Source organism: Rhinopithecus roxellana, chromosome 3 (assembly GCF_007565055.1).
Source record: "Rhinopithecus roxellana isolate Shanxi Qingling chromosome 3, ASM756505v1, whole genome shotgun sequence".
In the NCBI taxonomy this organism is placed as follows: domain Eukaryota; kingdom Metazoa; phylum Chordata; class Mammalia; order Primates; family Cercopithecidae; genus Rhinopithecus; species Rhinopithecus roxellana.
Window position 1 is genome coordinate 117,810,210 of NC_044551.1, and position 20,654 is coordinate 117,830,863.

Genomic DNA, 20,654 nt, shown 5'->3' on the forward strand with positions numbered 1-20,654 from the left:
TATATACTCTGTATTTAACTCATAAAATGAATATTTCAAAATAAAACTAAATTCTGTTGAGGTATATCACATTACTAGAACTTGCATTGTAAATGCTGAAACATATTCTTGGTTGTGGGTTCAGTGTTTCAATAAGAATAACTGAAACTTTCCATACATTATTTAACATTCTAAAATTTTAAATTAAATTATAGAACTCTAGAAGACAGAGACTGTGTGTGTGCGTGTCTGTGTGTGTTTGTAAATTTCTTTATAATTTTTATAATTTTCTTTTAAAATTTCTACGTATTAATTTTCTATTGGATTAACAATGGCCAGTAAGAATGAGAACCAAAAGTAAGTATACTTTGATGAGGACGAAGGATTTTCTCTGAGCGCTTCCTAGAGCTTTGTAAAATGCTGATTATTTTTTACACCTACATTTATTTAACTTAAACAACTTTCAAAATCATGTATGCCATTTACTTTTTACCCTTTTTTTTACATTAAAAAATGTTATTCCCTTAGGATATTGTCTGAGTGTTAAAATGACTAGTTCTTTTTTTTATTTTAATGAAAATAATTTGCTTTGTTCACAACACCTAATATATAACTAATCTGATCTTGCCATTTATATGCATGCAAATATTTTAATGAGATCCCATAGCTGTCAAGTTAAATTTAACTTAACTGTTAGCATAACACTCAAGGACCTTCATGAATTGGCTTTCATCCTACTTTTCTGATCAAATCACTTCCCACCCACCAATCCTCATATTTTACACTCTAGTAATAACATTTTCACTTCCAAGAAAGTCTTTCACTTGGCACGTGGGTGCCTTTGCACCAAGGCATATCCTTGGAAGACTTTCTATATCTTCCTTTATCACTGAGTATGGTGATTTTACTATTATCTGACTTCCACTAGATGGACTGTGAGTTCTCTGAATGAAAGATATATTCATCTTTGGACCACCTAGCAATAGTGGGTGCATGGTCAATACTGGTAAAGGAATGAATGAGTGAAATATAATCATGTAATTCAAGCTGTCAGTGCCTTCTGTATTAAGAGGCTCATCTCAATACTATGTTTTCTAAAATGATGAAAAAATCATTTGCAAACTAAATGATAAATTATCAGGAATCCAGTTCCTCTTATGGCAAATCCAGTTCCTGGATTATCACTTAAGTATTAAAAATCAAAGTTATGAATAGTTTCTGTTAATATAAGATGTTTTTATTAGTATATGAAATAATATCTAATTATATTAGATATTGAAATAAAATAATGCAGAGAAAAATAGAAAAGATATTCTGGTGCATTTTCTTTGGCAAATAATGTTTATTTTGGTACATGCATAGTACATTTAAAATATAAAAACAGGCCAGGGGTGGTGGCTCACGCCTGTAATCCCAGCACTTTGGGAGGCTGAGGTGGGTGGATCACGAGGTCAGCAGTTTGAGACCAGCCTGACCAACATGGTGAAACTTGGTCGCTACCAAAAATACAAAAAAATTAGCTGGGCATGGTGGCAGGTGCCTGTAATCCCAGCTACTTGGGAGGCTGAGGCAGGAGAATCACTTGAAATGGCAAGGTGGAAGTTGCAGTGAGCTGAGATTGTGCCACTGTACTCTAGCCTGGGCAATAAGAGCCAAATACCATCTCAAAAAAAAAAAAAAAAGAAAAGAAAAGAAAAGAAAAAGTAAAAACAGAACAAATCACACCCTTACATGTTCTTTCCTAGGTTAAATATATTCTAGAGGGTTTTAAAAGGTATAGGCATTCGAATACTGAAATGTTTTCCTCCGCTTGGACCCAAAGGCTTGGGTATCTACTTACGATCTCGATAAGGACAAGGGAAGCAGTGTCTAGAGGATCCCAGGACAGTCATAAGCTAGACAGACTTGGATTGGTGTGAAGAATGTAGAATGTTGGCTTACTTTTTTTCCTTCAAAGTAGATCTGCTTAGGATTTCCTAAAAGCATGTTTAACTCTTCATGTGTTTCAAAAGGGGTTACTGAATTTTGGGGTCCTCATGCTATTTTATTTCATTAATCTATTCGCTAGATCAAAACAATTCTTAAAGTTATGCAGTTAATGCTGATTCCACACACAATTCTCAGATATTTTGGAATAATACATTTATAATGCCTCTGAAGACTAAGATCACTTAAAACAGGTCTTTAATGTCAAAAGGAACCTTGCAGCAAACTGATCTACGCTTCTGAGGTGCCAAAATAAATTTAAACCATTCCTCCAAATATTTTAAGATGATTTAGAACTCTAATGCAAAGCAAACATTTCTTTCACAAAAACATTTCAAGCTGTTTAAAATAAAAAAACTAGTTTTAATGACCAATGTTAAAATATAAAATGATATGTCAATTCAAATATTTCTAGAATTATCATTAGACTCAAAAGACTGTGATAGAAAGTGTAATAACTTACGTACATATGTTAAACTGTTGAAAAAATTTACCTGAGATCATCAGCCTTCATTAGAGATTTTAAGGCAGTATTCATTTTAAAAGAGAGAATTTTCATCTCTCAGGCTTTTCATATGTTATAATAACTGACAACAATAAATTAATACATATGTATAATAAGTTCAGTTTGAGTTACCATTTTAAAACTTAGTTTGAGATACTGATGTAAAATATAATTATGATAAAAATTTGCTAGATAACCATATCCTTTTAATGTTTATTTTCCCACTTATTACAGTATTGGTAATTTAATATCTTACAACAGAATTAGGAAAATCACATCTTATATACAAATTTTATACTGCACTGTGATACTTTATTTGCTCTTAATATATTCTTGTGAAGTAGAATACTGCTATTATTATTCCTCTTTGCTGTTGAAGATAAATTTTGCATGAATCTGTTTCCAGTATTCTGTGCTTTGAACTTACTCTCATTTAATTCATGAATATGCTGAAAGATTAGAAAGCTCTTTCTGGCTATAAAATCGATGATATGAAGTCAGAAATGATGCGATCCTTGAAATTCTGTCCATCCACTTTATTTATGAACTGCAAAGGAAAATAATATCCAAAAGCCCAGAAATATTTTGGCATTGAAATGAATATGCACCCTATTAATATAGAGATAATTGAAAACTGTTGACTAAATACAGTGGAGTAGAGTTGGAAGAGGAAATCTATTCAAGCACAAATCATATAGGAGTTGTGTACTATTAGAATGACTATTTGACAAAATCAGCCATTTGAAATAAAAATAAGAGCATATCTAAATTCTTACATAACAGAATATAATAAAACATCCATTTGTATCCAAAGAAAACCTAAATAATCTCTAGAGGACATGCTGTATTTTGTGCAAATAAACTACATTAAGTCTCCTGAGCCATTCATGAAGGCAGTATGATGAGGAGGAAAGAAGACTTGAACCCCTGAGTCATTGATTCTAATCCTGGCTCTACCCAAATGGGCCATGTGACCTTGGGAAGTCACTTAACCTCTAAGCCCTTCAATTTTCTCATGTCGATAATTAAGAAGTTATGTTTAAGAATATCTAATATTTTTCCTGACCCTGAAACAAAAGGAATTTATAGTCAACCTCTATTCCTTAATGCTTAGCAATTGGTAAAACGTATTTTAGGAAGTAATTAATGTAATTTGGGGGAAAATGTTGACCCTAGACAATTTGCTTTTTCAAATTGAAGACTGACAAGTTCTACATGTTTAACTTCTTCTGATGCAGCATTTATTAGATCAAAATGGTAGAAGAAGGAAAAAATGAGAATAAAAAATTCACTGGGCAAACATTTTCCTGTCTAGAGTTTTAAATGTAAATGGATTTTAACAACTTCTTTTCAGTGGTATCAGGGGAACCATCAGCCTGTCCATCACTTTACTCCTCCATTGCCTTCCCCCCAACCACAAGATAGGGGCTTGTTGGTAGGATTGCAGATATGACTAAGAATCTTATCTAAGTTATGTTAAAGAGGAAAATATAACTGTGTATATTTTTGTTGTGAATGTATTTGCTTCTATTTTGTGCCTTTGTATTTTATCTGGGTGGAGAAGGTGAAGCACAGTCCCTTAAGAAAGATGAGCCCCTGGCATCAGTGTAGGATGAGTGGAGCAGAGGAACAGGAATTTGTGAATTTGGGTGCATATGGGAGCATCAGCAGGAGAGGATGGGAGGACAGAAGAGCTCAAGTCATAGGGCAGTAATAGGGCCCAGGAGGAGAAACATAGCCACTGAAAATATCTTGTGGCAAGGCTAACTGAAAACATTTTCTTAAATTGAGAGAGTGATTTGAAATATTTTTGTTGTAACCTTATATACTTGGGGAGCAAAGTGAATTCCTTGTAACTTCACCATTCCTCTGCCCCCGGTGTTGCCTTTGCTCTGGCAAAGGTGCTCCTGGAGTCAGATAAGAACCTCAAAGCTCTGAGTCCTCTGCCAAAGGCTGCTCCTTCCCACTCTATGCTCCTTGAATATTCTTGGCACCTTCTTCTCCTAAAGACACAGCTTCTTACTCTCCTTGTAGCCCTCAGCGGGGCAACCATTGTTTTGCTCACTTGCAGGTACCTTTGGATCTAAACGTGGTGGGGCTGCCATGCTCCCCGCTGGCAACTACCAGACTCCTCTCCCTTTCTGTTCTGTAATCTCAGCTCTATTTTCTGATATCATCCTCTATATTTCCAGTCTTTTAGTGCCATGAGACTAACAAGTCTTTCCCTTTAGCACCCTGAGACTAATAATTCTTTAACCCCTCAAGACCCTATAATCTATCAATCCTATCACCGTTTTACTGTCTTTCCTGCCCCTATATCTTTATGTTCCTCCTATTGCACCTAAATTCCACGATCCACCACTTTCAGCTTCTTGCATACAACTTCAGGTCAAGCACTTACTCCTCTCTTACTTTATCATACTCACTTGGCAATTTCCAAACTCATTTCACAAGTGCACTCACATGCTGTAAGCTAGAGGGTAACATACCATCATAAGGACTGGTATCATCCTAAATTCATGACCATTAACTTTAAACAGACTATTACTCCAGATAATCAAAATACACATACCCATTTCATTCATTATCTAAGTGATTGATTCACATTTTCTTTTTTTCAAAATTTCAATACTTCCTTCTCCACCCTCACTCTCAACCAGATAGCCTTTATTGAGAAAATAGTTTCAACTGTAAGTTCCCAACACCTATCTTTTCTCCTGTTACTAGTGATGAGTTGTCCATATTTTTGCCTAAAGCCAACTTCACCATCCCATCCCATCCCATCCTATCCCATCCCATCCCATCCCATCCCATCCCATCCCATCCCATCCCATCCCATCCGGCTATCACTTTGGTATTTTTTTTTTGCTCTTTCCTTTGCATCCCTAGCTTTTGTTTTATTCTAAAAAATGCACATTGGCAAACAATGTTGTATAATATGCCCTATTGAAAACAACAACAAACTCCTTTGACTCATATCCCCTCTTACCACTGCCACGTTTGTTTTATATCCCCTCTTACCACTGCCACATTTGTTTTCTCTTTTCGGCAACATGCCTGAGTTACCTAGAGTCTCTTTCTTCAATTCTTCTGCTATTTTCTCTTGAATCCATCCACACAGTCTTTTGAGCCAAACACTTTATTAAAATTAATTTTTATAGGATAACCATTGACTTTCATGTTTCAGATATATTTCATTTATAAAATATAATGACTATAATATAACAGTCATTGTCAGGCTACATTATTTTTTATTTATTAACAACTTTTGATACAGTTGATCATTCCCTCCTTCTTCTAATACTCTCTTCACTTGCCATACAGGAAAGCGTTGTCTCCTGCATGTCTTATTTTTTATTTTTTTCCTGCTATGTTGTTGGCTACTCATTTCAGTAGGCTTTGCTTGTTTCTCCTCATCAATCCAAGCTCTAAATGGTGGCATACCCCAAGTTTCAATCCTCTAATAGCTTCTCTCTCTCTTCACTCAGTATTAGGCTACAGATAAAGAATATATGGATGATATTTTTAAATGCCAAGGATAGATAAAGTCTTTGGTGACTATTCTCATTTGGCATTTCAAAATATCATCCATATATTCTTTATCTGTAGCCTGATATTCTCTTCTGAATGCCAGACTTACATACCTAACTGCTTACTTGACATCACACTTAGATGTCCAACAGACATTTCAAATAAAAGTTCTTCCTAATCCTGCTATTCCACAGGCTTTCTTTTTCTTTTTCTTTTTCTTTTCTTTGAAATGGAGTCTCGCTCTGTAGCCCAGGCTGGAGTGCAGTGGCAGGATCTCGGCTCACTGCAGGCTCCACCTCCCAGGTTCACGCCATTCTCCTGCCTCAGCCTCCCGAGTAGTTGGGAATACAGGCGCCCGCCACCACGCCTTGCTAAGTTTTTGTATTTTTAGTAGAGATGGGGTTTTACCATGTTAGCCAGGATGGTCTCGATCTCCTGACCTTGTGATCCGCCTGCCTCAGCCTGCCAAAGTGCTGAGATTACAGGCGTGAGTCACTGTGCCTGGTCTTCCCCAGACTTCTCTATGTAATTCTCTATGTAAGTGGTGAATTAACCCTGCAGGTTGCTTGGCAGAAACCATCAGCCATCCTTGACATATCTCTTTCTCTCATGCTCCACATTTAGTCTATCAACATTATCTATTAGTTCTACTTTCAAAATATATATGGAACCTGACCATTTCCTCCCTCCTCTATTGCTACCATAGTGGTTCAACTATCATCTCTTTCCTGGATTATTGTAGCAACCTCTTGACTGATCACTCTACTTGTACCCTTTTTCTCTACTCACTGTACAATCAATTCAGAAACAGAAGTAACTTTTAAAAACATTAAGTCAGAATAAGTCACTCCTCTATTTAAACCTTCCAATAGCATCCTACATCATTCCGAGTAAAGGAAGGATATACAAGTATTCTTGCTATTCTTTGAGTATGGCAAGCTCTTCTCCTGCCTCAGGGCTTTTGCTTATAATGCTCTGCCCTTGTAATTGGTGCCCACCCATATCCACTTCAGGTTTTTTAATGAGTGGGATCTTCTGATTGAGAATTTTTCTGACCACCATATTTAAAACTGCACCTACTGCTTCTCATCTTCCCAACTCCTATGTTCCCTCCTCGCTTTATTTTTATCCAGAGTTCTTATCGCAATTTGATACCATATTACTTACTTGCATGTTTGCTTTCTGTCTCTTCTCCCAAATCCACTCCCCCAAATCCAGTCACTGCACCTTGCCCACTTCTGCTGCAGCAACATTTTATGTGAACAGTTTATTTGCACGGAAAACAAAATAGATGGTTCACTTCTTTGCACACAATATATATGTATATATCATACTTTTGTATAATTTAATATTTTTTTCAGCATTAAAAGGAATCAGTTACTACAAGGCCATAGAAAATGTGTTCAGTGAAAATGAGAACTGAAATAATATATTGCTGATACAGATACAGATGGATACAAGTGTAAATTGGAAATCTCATGACCTGAGATCCCATGTTGGCTTTACTAACTGGTTCTATGAGCAACCACAATCTACCTAACCTGCAGGACACGATTATCTTATTGGTACAATAAAGGGATAAGATTAAGATTATTATTATTATTATTTTTGAGACCGAGCCTCTCTCTGTCACCCAGGCTGCAGTGCAGTGGTGTCATCATGGCTCACTGGAAACCCCGCCTCCTGGGTTCAAGCAATTCTCATGCCTTAGCCTCCTGAGTACCTTGGATTACAGGTGTGCACCACCACACCTGGCTAAGGATTAAGTAATTTCTTACGGTCACATTTGATGCTGAACTAATTATGTTCTTTTGCCTCCTTAACCTCTAATATAAGACCGAAAATTAAAAAACAAACTTGGAGCACAATTTCAGGATGCATTTATATGTATTGAAAATAGTGGTATACTTTTAAAAAAGAGCAAACTAAAGGAATTGGAAAATTACTTTCTTCACGTGCTCTGTATACAGTTGGCCCTCAGTATCAACAGGCTTTGCATCCACAGATTCAACCATCTGCAGATCAAAACCTTCAGATATGAGAGTCTGCCTGTAGGTACTTTCCATCCCATGGCTGGCTGAATTGTGGATGTGGAACCAGCGGATCGAGAGGACTGACTGTGCTACATCATTTTATGTCAGGAGCTTGAGCATCCTCAAATTCTGGTATCCACAGGAGGTCTTGGATGCCATGAGCCTTGTGTAGTTAACATAAGTATGCAGACAACATAGAAGCCAGTTCAAGACTGTTCTTGTCAAATAACTCTTACGTTCAATTCAGGTCTGTAATTCTTGTGGGCAGGTGTACTTTGGAATTTAGAACTTTTAAGATTTCATAGAAGTAACACAGTGCATAAGCAGTACCTAACAATCTGAATGGTGTCTGGGGAGGCCCCTGTAAACAAATATATTAATACTTATGTAATGTAATGCAAAGAGTAGTCGTATTGAGATATGTAACAATCCGAAATAGCTGTTCTTCCATTCAAAGTAGTTCAGGTGTTTAGCCACTAAACATGTCACACAAAACTTTCAGTTTCTAACTCTTTATGGATTTTGGAATTGCAGATTAGGGATTTTGGATCTGTCTTAATTATCAGTGCTTAATCAGAAAACAACTGATGTTTTGGAAAGATACATGTTTAAAAATCCTTCACCTCCTCCACAAGTGGCATCGCAATCTTCCCAGCTTGTGTGTGTCCACATGAAGAGGGGCTCGGGTGCTTTAGAGCTCTGGTTTTCTGGAAGAGGGTCTGATGGGATAGTGTATTCATAGTGAAGACCATAATTCTGATCCTGAAACAGGAGCACCTATAGTATATAAAAATGATCAAGGCAGATGGGTCAGACTAGAGCACGTGCAATGTAAAGCATAAAATTAACAATATTGATACTTAAAATGCTCATTGCGTTTGTGCATGTCTTTTGTTGCTGTTGTCGTTGTGGACATACCCTTCTCTTAATGCATACTAGAAACGTGACATTATTCTTAAATGGTGATATAGGCATGCTTTTGAAAAGAGTGGAGCTTCATACTTACCTCCATGCTAAAAACATCTTGAAGAAAAGTTCATTTGAGTGAGGTCAGAAATACTAGATCATTTTCTTTCAATCTGATGGACTAGACAGTTTCCCAAAGCATAGTACATGTATAAGATGACTTTAGTTGGGGGTGGGCAAAAGTGGCGGCAGGAGTATGTGTCTTATCAAGGTGTGACCCAAAATCTAATACCAATGTAGAGCAAAGCAAAGATGGACAGGAAGTCGCTGAGTCAAAAGAGGAAGAGGATAGATGACTTCCGAGATCACTGAACTTGATAAAGGCAGAGAATTTCTAAGCAAACTGGAGGATAAGAATTTCATTCCATGTATGCTTACAGTTAACCTTTGATTTTAGCAAGGTTACTGATTTTCCACTTGTAGTATATATTGTTTTCTTTGAAGTTAAATTTATGTTACATGAACTTTTACTATTAACTTAATCATTGTACACTTACGTACATATATATAAACGGTTCAATAAACCATAAAAATACATGAAAATGACTGAACATTGGGCTATACATTGGACTGCACTATATTCAGAGACCATATCTGTTTTGTTCTCTACTCGTTCCCAGTGCAAGGCTCAGAAATGGATAGTGTGGCCACTTGTACATAAATACACCCACCCCCTCCCCCACATACACACATATTTTAATGAAAGATTTAATGAGTATATATATGTATTTCTTTATGCATCCATTTTTAGAAAATATGTCAAGCAATCCCATGGAATATATCACTTCTATGGATCTGAGGATTTTGGAAACAATCTGTATAATATAATACGATACATTAAAAAACATGTACCCAAATTTTAAAATTATGATAAATTATTAAGGAACTTTATTTAATATTTTACCGGCATCAAGGTAGTTGTAATGATAGGTAATGCAGAGTTGACATTCCATAGGAAAATTGAAATGGGCCTAGGTTTAAGTATCTGAAGATTTTTATTATATTTTCTTTCCTTCTTTTCCTCAGAGTTTTGTTCAGTACATCAACAGAATGCCTAAGATGTATTTTGATGTGTGGATTGGGAGACTAGTGTGTCAACTTTATAAATAACTGCATCTATAAAAACAGTAATTTTCAGTTCACAAATGCATAACATATACAGTGTACTAGTTCTAAGTATATCATCGTACTTATTTTGGCTTAAATATGTCATTTGATGTTGCCGATTGTAAGTGACTTTCAGCCTAACGAGTTTATAAAGACAGAGTTTAATGAGTTTTTTAAAAATGACATATCTTGTTTATGACTATCCCCAGACTATTATTAATACATAGTTTTTAAATGGATGGAATGAATATGTAAATACCAGCTATTTGTCAACTTATTTAATCACATAAAAATGTGTCTATTTTTCCTAATAAACTACCTTTTCATTGATAGAACTTTAGATTGTCCTTGAATATCCAATGCCATTTAAAACAGAGACATTGGCTACAAAACCATTAGCTTTTTCTTAAACCATTTGAATTTGGCAGTATTCTTTGCAAAAAGGAAAGTGTGACCACGTTACAGTCGAGGGGCACATGTTGAAGCATGGCAGCAGAAGGGATTGCCTTTCAAAATTCAGTACAGTCCTTCAATCTGTAATAGTCATTAAAGAAAAAATATCTTAGAAGTGCAGTTTCCCTTGGATTACTGAATAAATCCAGGTCACATAGATGCCTTCTTTTAGACATAGTTCACTGACTTTAATTATGCTTCATGCTTCCAGGAAAAACCTTGGTAATTACCAGTTAGATTAAGGATTCTGCAGCAAGGAAACTCCCTCCACCCAACACTAAAGTCTCACATATAGTGTTTTCAAATTCTGAATTAGAAGTTTAGTAAAGAAGCCTTGGTCTTACACCATAAAATAAAAACAGGGGAGGTTACCCTTATTAAAGGCAGGCAACACGATGGCATTTTATGCAATACAATCATTAAACATATGTTTGCTGTTGATACTGTTATTATAAGTGACCAAATGGCATGAAACAGATATTGTTCATACAACATTTGTTTCTTCCTTTTATATTCTCTCTCTAGATGGCATAAGGCAGAGAGTAGGGTTTACAGCTGAAATTAAATAACAGGATCCAATGGGACTGTGAGGAGATGTACAAAATGATTATTCAAAGTATACTTACATTTATGATTTAAGGCAGTTTGGTATAAAGAACTTGGATCTAAGCTTTGGATCCAAGTTCTTTGGACCTCTATGTCAGTGAGGTAGCAGAGAAGAGTGATTAATACCTAGTTTTTTACAGCTAAATAATATATTGGACAACATTGAGCACATTGATTAACTTTTCTCATATTTAATTCTTTTTAATCTGTAAGCTAGAGTAATAATAATACATATTACACAGGATTATTTTGGGGATTAAATGCCATAATGAATGCAAAGCACTTTTGGATAGTGTCTAATTCTTAGTCCTCAATGAATGATAGATATTATTATTATTCTGATTTGGAATAGAAGGTACACACACCACTCACCTTGCTCCCTTTATTTCTGTTGGTAAAGCATATTAATTGCAGTTATATAGAACCTTGTAATTTAAAATGTGGTTTGTGGACCAGTAGCAGCACTATCACGTGGAAGGTGGTGAAAAATACTGATTTTAGATCCCGCCCCAAATCAAATTAATCAGACTATGCATTTTAGTAAGAATCCCAGGTAATCTGCAGGCACACTAAAGCAGGAGAAGCAAATGGGCCAATATATGATGTGAACCTGTGGCTCTTAGATTAGCAACACACGTCTCCAATTGAAGACAAATGCATCTTAAATCGTGTGGATATATTAAATAATGCAGCACATCATGCTCCAAATAAACAGTCAATTGATAGTGTTTCAGAGTTGTTTTATGTGTGGACTTAAGGAGGTGTTGAAGTGTCTGAATTTTAGACTTTGTTTTGCCGTTAGGATAGAAAACTCACACTAGCTGTGTAGTCAGTCATTTGGCTCATGTGCCATTAGCACACACTGCCATAATCAAGGTCAAAAGGGGCACATGAACCTGCCACCAGCCTGGACAGAATTCCATCATCCTGACTCTTTCTCTTCAAATGCTAAACTACTTATATCCAGTTTTTTGTTTTGTTTTGTTTTGTTTTTGTGAGACGGGGTCTCCCTCTGTCACCCAGGCTGGAGTACAGTGGCTCCATCTCTGCTCACTACAACCTCCGCCTCGTGGGTTCAAGCAATTCTCCTGCCTCAGCCTCCTGAGTAGCTGGGATTACAGGCACATGCCACCACGCCCAGCTATTTTTCTTGTTATGTTTTTAGTAGAGACGGGGTTTCAGCATGTTGATCTGGCTGATCTCAAACTCCTGACCTTGTGATCCGCCTGCCTCAGACTCCCAAAGTGCTGGGATTACAGGCGTGAGCCACCACGTCTGGCCTATATCCAGTTTTTTACTAATGGTAATGAAGCTTGTCATCCCAAACATTCAAATTTTCATAATTCTTTATAAAAATCCATCAATAACAGGGTGATTGGGAGCATTGTTAGATATATTTATCAAATTCCTTCTCTCAGGTAGAATAACATTTTATCTAAGGTTTTTATGCAGAGTCAGATAATGGCCATTCATATATATATAAAACACTGTGATTTGCATGCAATATTATAGTACTCTCTTTATAGGCAGTCCTCTTCAGTTAGTAAATGTATGTTTTTAAGAAAAAGGGGTTTCCTTGGATTCCTTGTCATCCATCTGTACTTTGCATCTGTAAATTCCCTAAAACATCTTGCTCCTCCTGTAATAATTGCTGTTTTTAGACATCATGATTTAAAACACATTTTACAAAATCTCTAAAAAATCCACTTTTTAAATAATTTTAAATGTCTGTGTAACAATTCAAATCTGAAAAAGATTAGAGGAAGTGCACTGGGAATGTCCCTTTCCTTGAGAAGTTGATTATGCCATGTTATCAATTCATTCCCTCATACCAGGAGATGTAAAGGTGCTGTAGTAGGACCTTTGGCAGAGATCTTCTCCCAGAGGCCTCGTCTTACATAATGAACAGTAGTTCCAGCCAAATTGAAGGCTCCAGAGTGTTCAATCTTCCAGTCACTATTGATAGACTGTTTGCCAGCATCTCGGAGAGCTATAAAGAGGTTCAAAAATATAATGAGTATTAACATGTCGGCTTCATTGATCAATATCCACTATAAATTATTTTGTTGAAACTAGTCCATTTATTTACAAACAAATGGATCAACATTCCCTGATGTACAATTTGAGGCAGCTCTTTTTAGGAAAAGTCTGCAATCATGGCAGATGCTGTAAGCTCTCCTGTCCTGAAATTGTCCGTAACTATATAGCCATATTTATCTTTACCTTCCCTAATGTCCTTGGACCCTTGATGTATATACTCCTTATTTTGGTGCTTAATCATGTATTCTTTAACACATTACTATATTCAGGCTATGTGTATCTATTTAGTCTATCCAGTGATCCTATGAGCACTGTGAATACTGGCTTTACATCTCATACATGGTCTGTCTCTCCTATGCCCATCCAGAAAAGTATGTGATTAAAGAAGGATCATCAAGCAGCACATTAATTAACAGATTAAAATGGCAGGGTTATATGCATTATAAAACAATTCAAAGATAATATGTTGGATTTAAAAACAGACCCAGGACCTTTTAACATGTTTGTGATTTGCTATGAACAAGAATGGAAGATAAATGTTATTTCTCACCCACAAACAACTATCATCTGTATAGGATTTTTACAGAATAATTCTGTTTACATAATTTTTTTTCTTTTTGACCTAATCTGTGTACAATCTAAATAAGATTAATGACATAGGAATGAGATGTCATGGTTACCATTTTATATCACATTTTTAAAATATTTTCCTTCAAATGATTTTGTGTTTAAACTTTTAAACTCTTCCATACAACTTTACTGTCTTTCCTAAAGACATGTACATGAGGATTCATTGAAGGCTATGTCAAAATTATATGAAAACATTTTGATAACTTAAGCCAATAAAATCCTGCTAGTTATTATTTAGGCTAATCTCCAAGTATTAGATATCTGAAAATTTCCAAGTTTTATCTTGTAAATAATGTTTAAATAAATATTCTATATACTAATTATGTGTATATCTGAATGTTTCCCTTAGATAGCCAGATTTGGAATTACAATAATAAATAAATTGAACATTTAAAGATTTTGAAAAACAGTTTCAAAGTGATTTTCATAGAGTTCGCATCAATTTATACTTCCATAATAGTGACTGAGAGTGCTTATTTCTGAGCACATTGTTGAAAGTAAGTTTCTCTTACATAATATAGAATCATGATTGAATAACTACTTATCTAGCATCAACTAGAACTCAGGCAACATTCAAAGTTCTGGAACACCCAAAGTGAACAACATGTATATGTTCTCTGTCCTCATGGAACTTACACTCTAACTGCAGAGCCAGACATTAAACAAGTTACGTAGGCAACTGACTACAACATGCTGATACTTGTGCGGCAGAGTTGAGAGAGGCTCTTCTGAGGGATGTCATTTACTGAGGAAGTTAGTTAAAGGGAAATAAGGGAAGCAGAGAAAGGGCATTCTAGACTAAGGGAGCCATACATGGAAAGGTCTTAAAGCTCACCGCAGCTTGACCAAGACCAGGAGACCCATGTGCATGAAGTCAAACATGCTGAAGCAGATTATGAAGGAAGGAGGCTTGAGAAATGAGGACTAGCCAGACCAGAGAGGCCTTGTTAGTATTTTGAGTTTTCCTAAGAAAAAAGTGTAATGGCCGGTGTGATGGCTCACACCTGTAATCCCAGCACTTTGGGAGGTCAAGGTGGGCAGATGGCTTAAGTTTACAAGTTTGAGACCAGTCTGGACAACATGGCGAAACCCCATTTCTACAAAATATACAAAAATTAGCTAAGTATGGTGGTGTCCACCTGCAGTCCCAGTGACTCAGGAGGCTGAGGTGGGTAGATTGCTTGAACCTAGGAGGTGGAGGTTGCAGTGAGATGAGATCATGCCACTGCACTCCAGCCTGGGCAACAGAGCCAGACATGGTCTGGAAAAAAAAAAAAAAGTAAAACTTTAAAATATTTTGAAAAATATTCTGTGGAAAATGGGCTGGTATAGGGTAAATTTACACAGGGAAGATAAGATATAACACTAACATAGTAACCCAACTGAAGGTAATGGTGGCTTGGATTAAGGGAATGGATGAAAATATCAAGATTTATTTAGGAGTAAAATGGACAGAACATGGTAATGAATTGGTTATCCTGGGTAAATGGAAGTGTCAAGTATGATGCCAGGGTTCTAGGATGAGAAAACAGATGGGTTATGATGGCAAATAATGAAATGGTAAAAACTCTCAAAAGAACATAGTTGAGGAGCAATATCAGAAATTAACTTTGTTTTTGAGATGAAGTCTCACTCTGTCGCCCAGGCTGGAGTGCAGTGGCCCGATCTTAGCTTACCGCAACTTCTGCCTCCCAGATTTAAGCAATTCTCCCTGACCCAGTAGCCCGAGTAGCTGGGATTACAGGCTCGCTCCCACCACCACTCCCATCTAATTTTTGTATTTTTAGTAGATACAGGGTTTCGTCATGTTGGCTAGGCTGATCTGGAACTCTTGACCTCAGGTGATCTGCCCACCTTAGCCTTCCAAAGTGCCATAATTACAGGCATGAGCCACCGTGCCCAGCCCAATGCAGTTTTCTTAAAGGATCTATTTTTAGTTCTATTGAACTTTATATTTTTTTCATTTAGATAATGCTAAATTGATAAAATAATTCATGATTTTTCTTAAAAGGTAAATTATTTCCTGTTTTTCATTAAAGTCTGTTAAGTATTTTGAGGAATCTTTTTGGCCTAGATATGTACTGTGGTCGGTACAATTCCATTTCTTTCTTCTGTATTTCAGTACATTTTTAGGGCACAATGTAAAGAAAAATTTCCGGAAAATCTCTAATTAAAATGCCTTTAAAAATCCTGGGGGTCGCTAGAGTATATTTAGACTCAATTGGTATTTTTGAAATTCAGCATTCTCCAGAAAATGGCACACACATGTACCTTCAAATCCACACCATTTAATAGCAACTTCACATAAAGAACCAATACTTTAGGTATGTATGTTTCTTGCTCTTTGTTTTTAATTTGTTAATTTAAAAAATGTGCTTTTAGAAATCATACTCTTCACCATGATTGAATAACTAAAACTGTATTAGCTCTCCTACTGTAAATAACTAGAAAATTAGTCAATATATGAAACAGCTGTTCTCAGATGCTGGGTAAGTAACAACAGAGAACTGTGATCCCTAAGAGAAGACCAAATGATTTGATCTCTAAAAGTGCTTGGCTTTCTGCTTGAAAATATTTACCAGATCCCCTGACTGAGAGGTAGAACCCACACAGAGCACAGATGATGAGGGCAAAGGCTTCAGTGAGTTGAGGACACAGAGAATGGAGTTCAAATTGGCTAAAGCAGCTGAAAAGACTTTATTGAACACACAGTCTTTAGTGGAGAACAAAAAAAGGCTACATATAAGAAACCAAGTTAAACTAATCCTAGAGCAAAGGCTACTTTAGATGCATACTGACAAAGCTTTCAAAAAACCTCAAGAAGTTAAGATGATCTGCAAATAAGTTAACTGTCCAGCAAAATGAAACTCAATACTCAATCGTAAATAACAAAATACAGTCTTTCAGCAATGTCACATTCATAATATCCAACATCCAACCAAAAAGTATTAGGTATGGGAAAAAGTCAGGGATTGCAATCTTTACATAATCAGTGGAAAAATCAGCCAGTAAAATGAGATCTAGGAATAATAGAGATGACAGAATTTGTAGACAAAGGTTTTATTTTATTTTATTTTATTTTATTTTATTTTATTTTATTTTATTTTATTTTATTTTATTTTATTTTATTTTATTTTTTTTCTGAGATGGAGTCTCATTCTGTAACCCAGGTTGGAGTGCAGTGGCGCCATCTCAGGTCACTGCAACCTCTGCCTCCTGGGTTCAAGCAATTCTCCTGCCTCAGCCTCCTAAGTAGCTAGAATTACTGGTGCCTGCCACACGACTAGCTAATTTTTGTATTTTTAGTAGAGACAGGGCATCATCATGTTGGCCAGGCTGGTCTCGAACTCCTGACCTCAACTGATCTGCCTGCCTCGCCCTCCCAAAGGGCTGGGATTACAGGTGTGAATCACTGAGCCTGGCTGACCAAGATTTTTGAAGAGCTATTGTATGTTCAGTATGCACAATAATTCAAAGAAAAATATGTAATATTGAAGAATAATGGAAACTATGAAAAATAAATCGAATTTCACAGAATAAATATATAAAATAGAAATAGAAAAAATATGCATGACTGTAATGATAAAGTCACAGAATAGAAAAATATACATAATATCTGTAATGACAAATTCACTGAACAGATTTACAGACATTTTAGATATTGCAAAAGAAGTATGTGAACTTGAAGGAAAGCTAATATGATAGAAACTAACTGGATTCTAAAAAGAAAACAGGCTAAAAAAATGAACAGACCATAACTGTCCCATAGGAAATACCTGGTAGAGTAACGTATGTGTAGCTAGAATTCCAGAAATGTGGGTGGGGGCATACAAATTATTTGAAGACATTGTGCTCAAAATTGTTTCCACCTTTGATACGGTCTACAAACCTACGAATCTAAAAAATGCAATGGAATCTAAGCCAAATAAGCATAAAGAAAGCCATACAATGTACATTATAATCAAACTGCTGGAATCCAATAATAGGGATAACAATCTTGAAAGTGCCTGGAGAGGAAAAAAGCACATTAAAACAGGCGTAAAATATTTAATAATTCACTGGATATACCATCAGAACTAATACAAGCCAGAAGACAATAAAATATCACATTTAGAGAGAGAAAACAAAGCAAAAAAAAAGAAAAAATCTAGAATTCTATATCCAGTGAAAATATCCTTCAGAGATGAAGGCAAAGTAAATACATATTCAGACAAACAAAAATTGAGAAATGTCAGCAGACTTACTCCATAAAAAAAAATTAAAGAATGGTCTTCAGGCTGAAATAAAATGGTTCAAGATGGAAAGAGGTGTCTATAAGGAAGGAAGGAAGCTGATACTGGTAAATGTATAAAAAATTTATTGATATTATTTTTAGTATAACTGAGGCAAAATGATTACAATGTAATTTGGTGTTTAAAATATATGTAGAATTAAATTGATAATAGGAAATGTGAAAGTAAGATGCATAATAGCAAAAAGGAGGGAAAAAGAGGAGTATACTATTTTAAGGAGCTTACATTATATATAAAGTGGTATAAATAATTTGTAAGGAGGCTGTAATAACTTAAAAATACATACTGTAAATGCTACACAATGCATTAAAAATATAAAGTAAGAATTGTAGCTAATAAGCAAGTAAAGAAGACACTGGAATAGTAAAAAGTGTACTCAATCCAACAGAAGCCAGAGAAAAAGGAACAAAGGAATTAAGAAGAGATGGAACAAATAGAAAACAAATTCAGTATGGCCAAAATTCTATTATGTTTAAGTGGACTAAGGACATTGGTTAAAAGACAGATTGTCAGGCTAAAGAAGATGAAAAATCTCACAGTATTCAATGAGCTTTAAAAATACACAGGTTAAAACAAGCTGGGCACGGTGGATCACGCCTGTAATCCCAGCACTTTGGGAGGCCGAGGTGGGCAGATCACGAGGTCAGGAGATCGAGACCATCCTGGCTAACATGGTGAAACCCTGTCTCTACTAAAAATACAAAAAATCAGACAGGCATGGTGGCGGGCGCCTGTAGTCCCAGCTACTCGGGAGGCTGAGGCAGGAGAATGGCATGAAGCTGGGAGGCAGAGCTTGCAGTGAGCTGAGATTGTGTCACTGTACTCCAGCCTGGGTTACAGAGCGAGACTCTGTCTCAAAAAAAAAAAAAAAAAAAAAAAAAAAAAAAAGAATAGATTAAGATAAAAAGAATGGAAAAAGATGTAGCATGCAAAACTAAATATTAAAAAAATGGATTTAATGATTTTTTTTTTTTTTTGAGATGGAATTTTGCTTTTGTTGCCTAGGCTGGAGTTCAATGGTGTGATCTCAGCTCATTGCAACCTACACCTCCCAGGTTCAAGTGATTCTCCTGTCTCAGCCTCCCAAGTAGCTGAGATTACAGGCGCATGCCACCACACCTGGCTAATTTTTGTATTTTTAGTAGAGATGGGGTTTCATCACATTGGTCAGGCTGGTCTTGAACTCCTGACCTCAGGTGATCCACCCACCTCGGCCTCCCAAAGTGCTGGGATTACAGGCGTGAGTTACTGTGCCTGGCCAACGGCCATATTATTAATGGATACCATGGACAAGGGCAAGAAATATTTTGAGATTTAAAAAATGACATGTGTTTTTAAAGGTCATTAAAATTAAAATTAATTAAATTTAAAATTTTAAAATGACATAACATTTGTTAAGTAGACTTAACAATCCTAAGCATATGCTAAATTATCAAAATGCATGAAGCAAAACTGACATAATTGAAAAGAGACAGAAAAATCCACAATTTTAGTTGAAAATTTCAATACTTTCCTTAACTGAGGAAAAGATGAGTATCAGTAAAAATGTAGAAGACCTGAACCAAATACACCTAATTGATATTTAGAGATTATACTCAGCAATTGTATTAATAGAATACAAATTTTTTCAAGTATAAATGGGTCACTGGCCAATAGATGCCATAAGTTATAAAAGAGGTCTCAATTGAAATTATACTGAATATATTCTCTTACCAGAACAGATTTAAACTAAACATCAATAACAATATATCTATTTTAAAAAATAAAAATATTTAGAAAATAAACAATCCATTTATAAGTAACTCATGAATCAAAGTAGAAATCATGGTGCTAATATGAAAATCTTTTGAACTAAGACTATATTGTAGAATACAACTAAAGCAGTGGTTGGAGGGAATCCTATAGCTTTAAATTGTCACATTAGCAAAGCAGAAAGCAATAAAATTCATGATCTAAGTTTCTACCTTAAAATGGTAGAAAAAAATAAATATAAACCCAATGTAAATAGAAGCAAGAAATTAATAAAGGGCAGAAGTCAATTAAATAGAAGTAAATTAATAATGGGGTAATCATTAACACCAAGAGTTGGTTATTTGAAAATATCAAACAACTGATAAAACATTAGCTTATCTAAGAAAAGTAGACACAGACTAAAAACATTAGAGATAAGAGACAAAATATTGTTCTTATAGGTATTATAATAAGGAAATACTATAAACAAGTTTAAACCAATGAATTTGACAAGGTAAGGGAATTACTTTCTTAAAGATATCAGTTACCAAAATTGACACAAAAAGAAAAAGAATATCTGAATAGCCGTATATATAATATATATATATATATATAAGAATATCTGAATAACCATATATGTATATATATTTGTGTGTGTGTGTGTGTGTGTGTGTGTGTGTGTGTAGATTTGTACTTGCCCATGCCAACCAACTTAGTAACCATGTAAGTCTTGAGAACCCTGAACTTCACCGTTAAGGTAAATTGGTGCTGCAAACCCATATGAGAGTTTGATTT

At 35.5% G+C, this 20,654-nt stretch overlaps 1 protein-coding gene across 1 annotated transcript in view; it reads right to left on the reverse strand.

Annotated features, from left to right (window-relative positions):
• Positions 1–20,654, reverse strand: part of ADAMTS19 (ADAM metallopeptidase with thrombospondin type 1 motif 19) — a 291,742-nt gene that overhangs the window by 47,595 nt on the left and 223,493 nt on the right. The window contains exons 17-18 of the mRNA XM_030927451.1: positions 12,999–13,156; positions 8,658–8,811 (exon numbers count right to left, since the gene is read on the reverse strand). Coding sequence (XP_030783311.1) covers positions 8,658–8,811; positions 12,999–13,156 — 312 coding nt within the window. The remainder of the gene's footprint in view (positions 1–8,657; positions 8,812–12,998; positions 13,157–20,654) is intronic.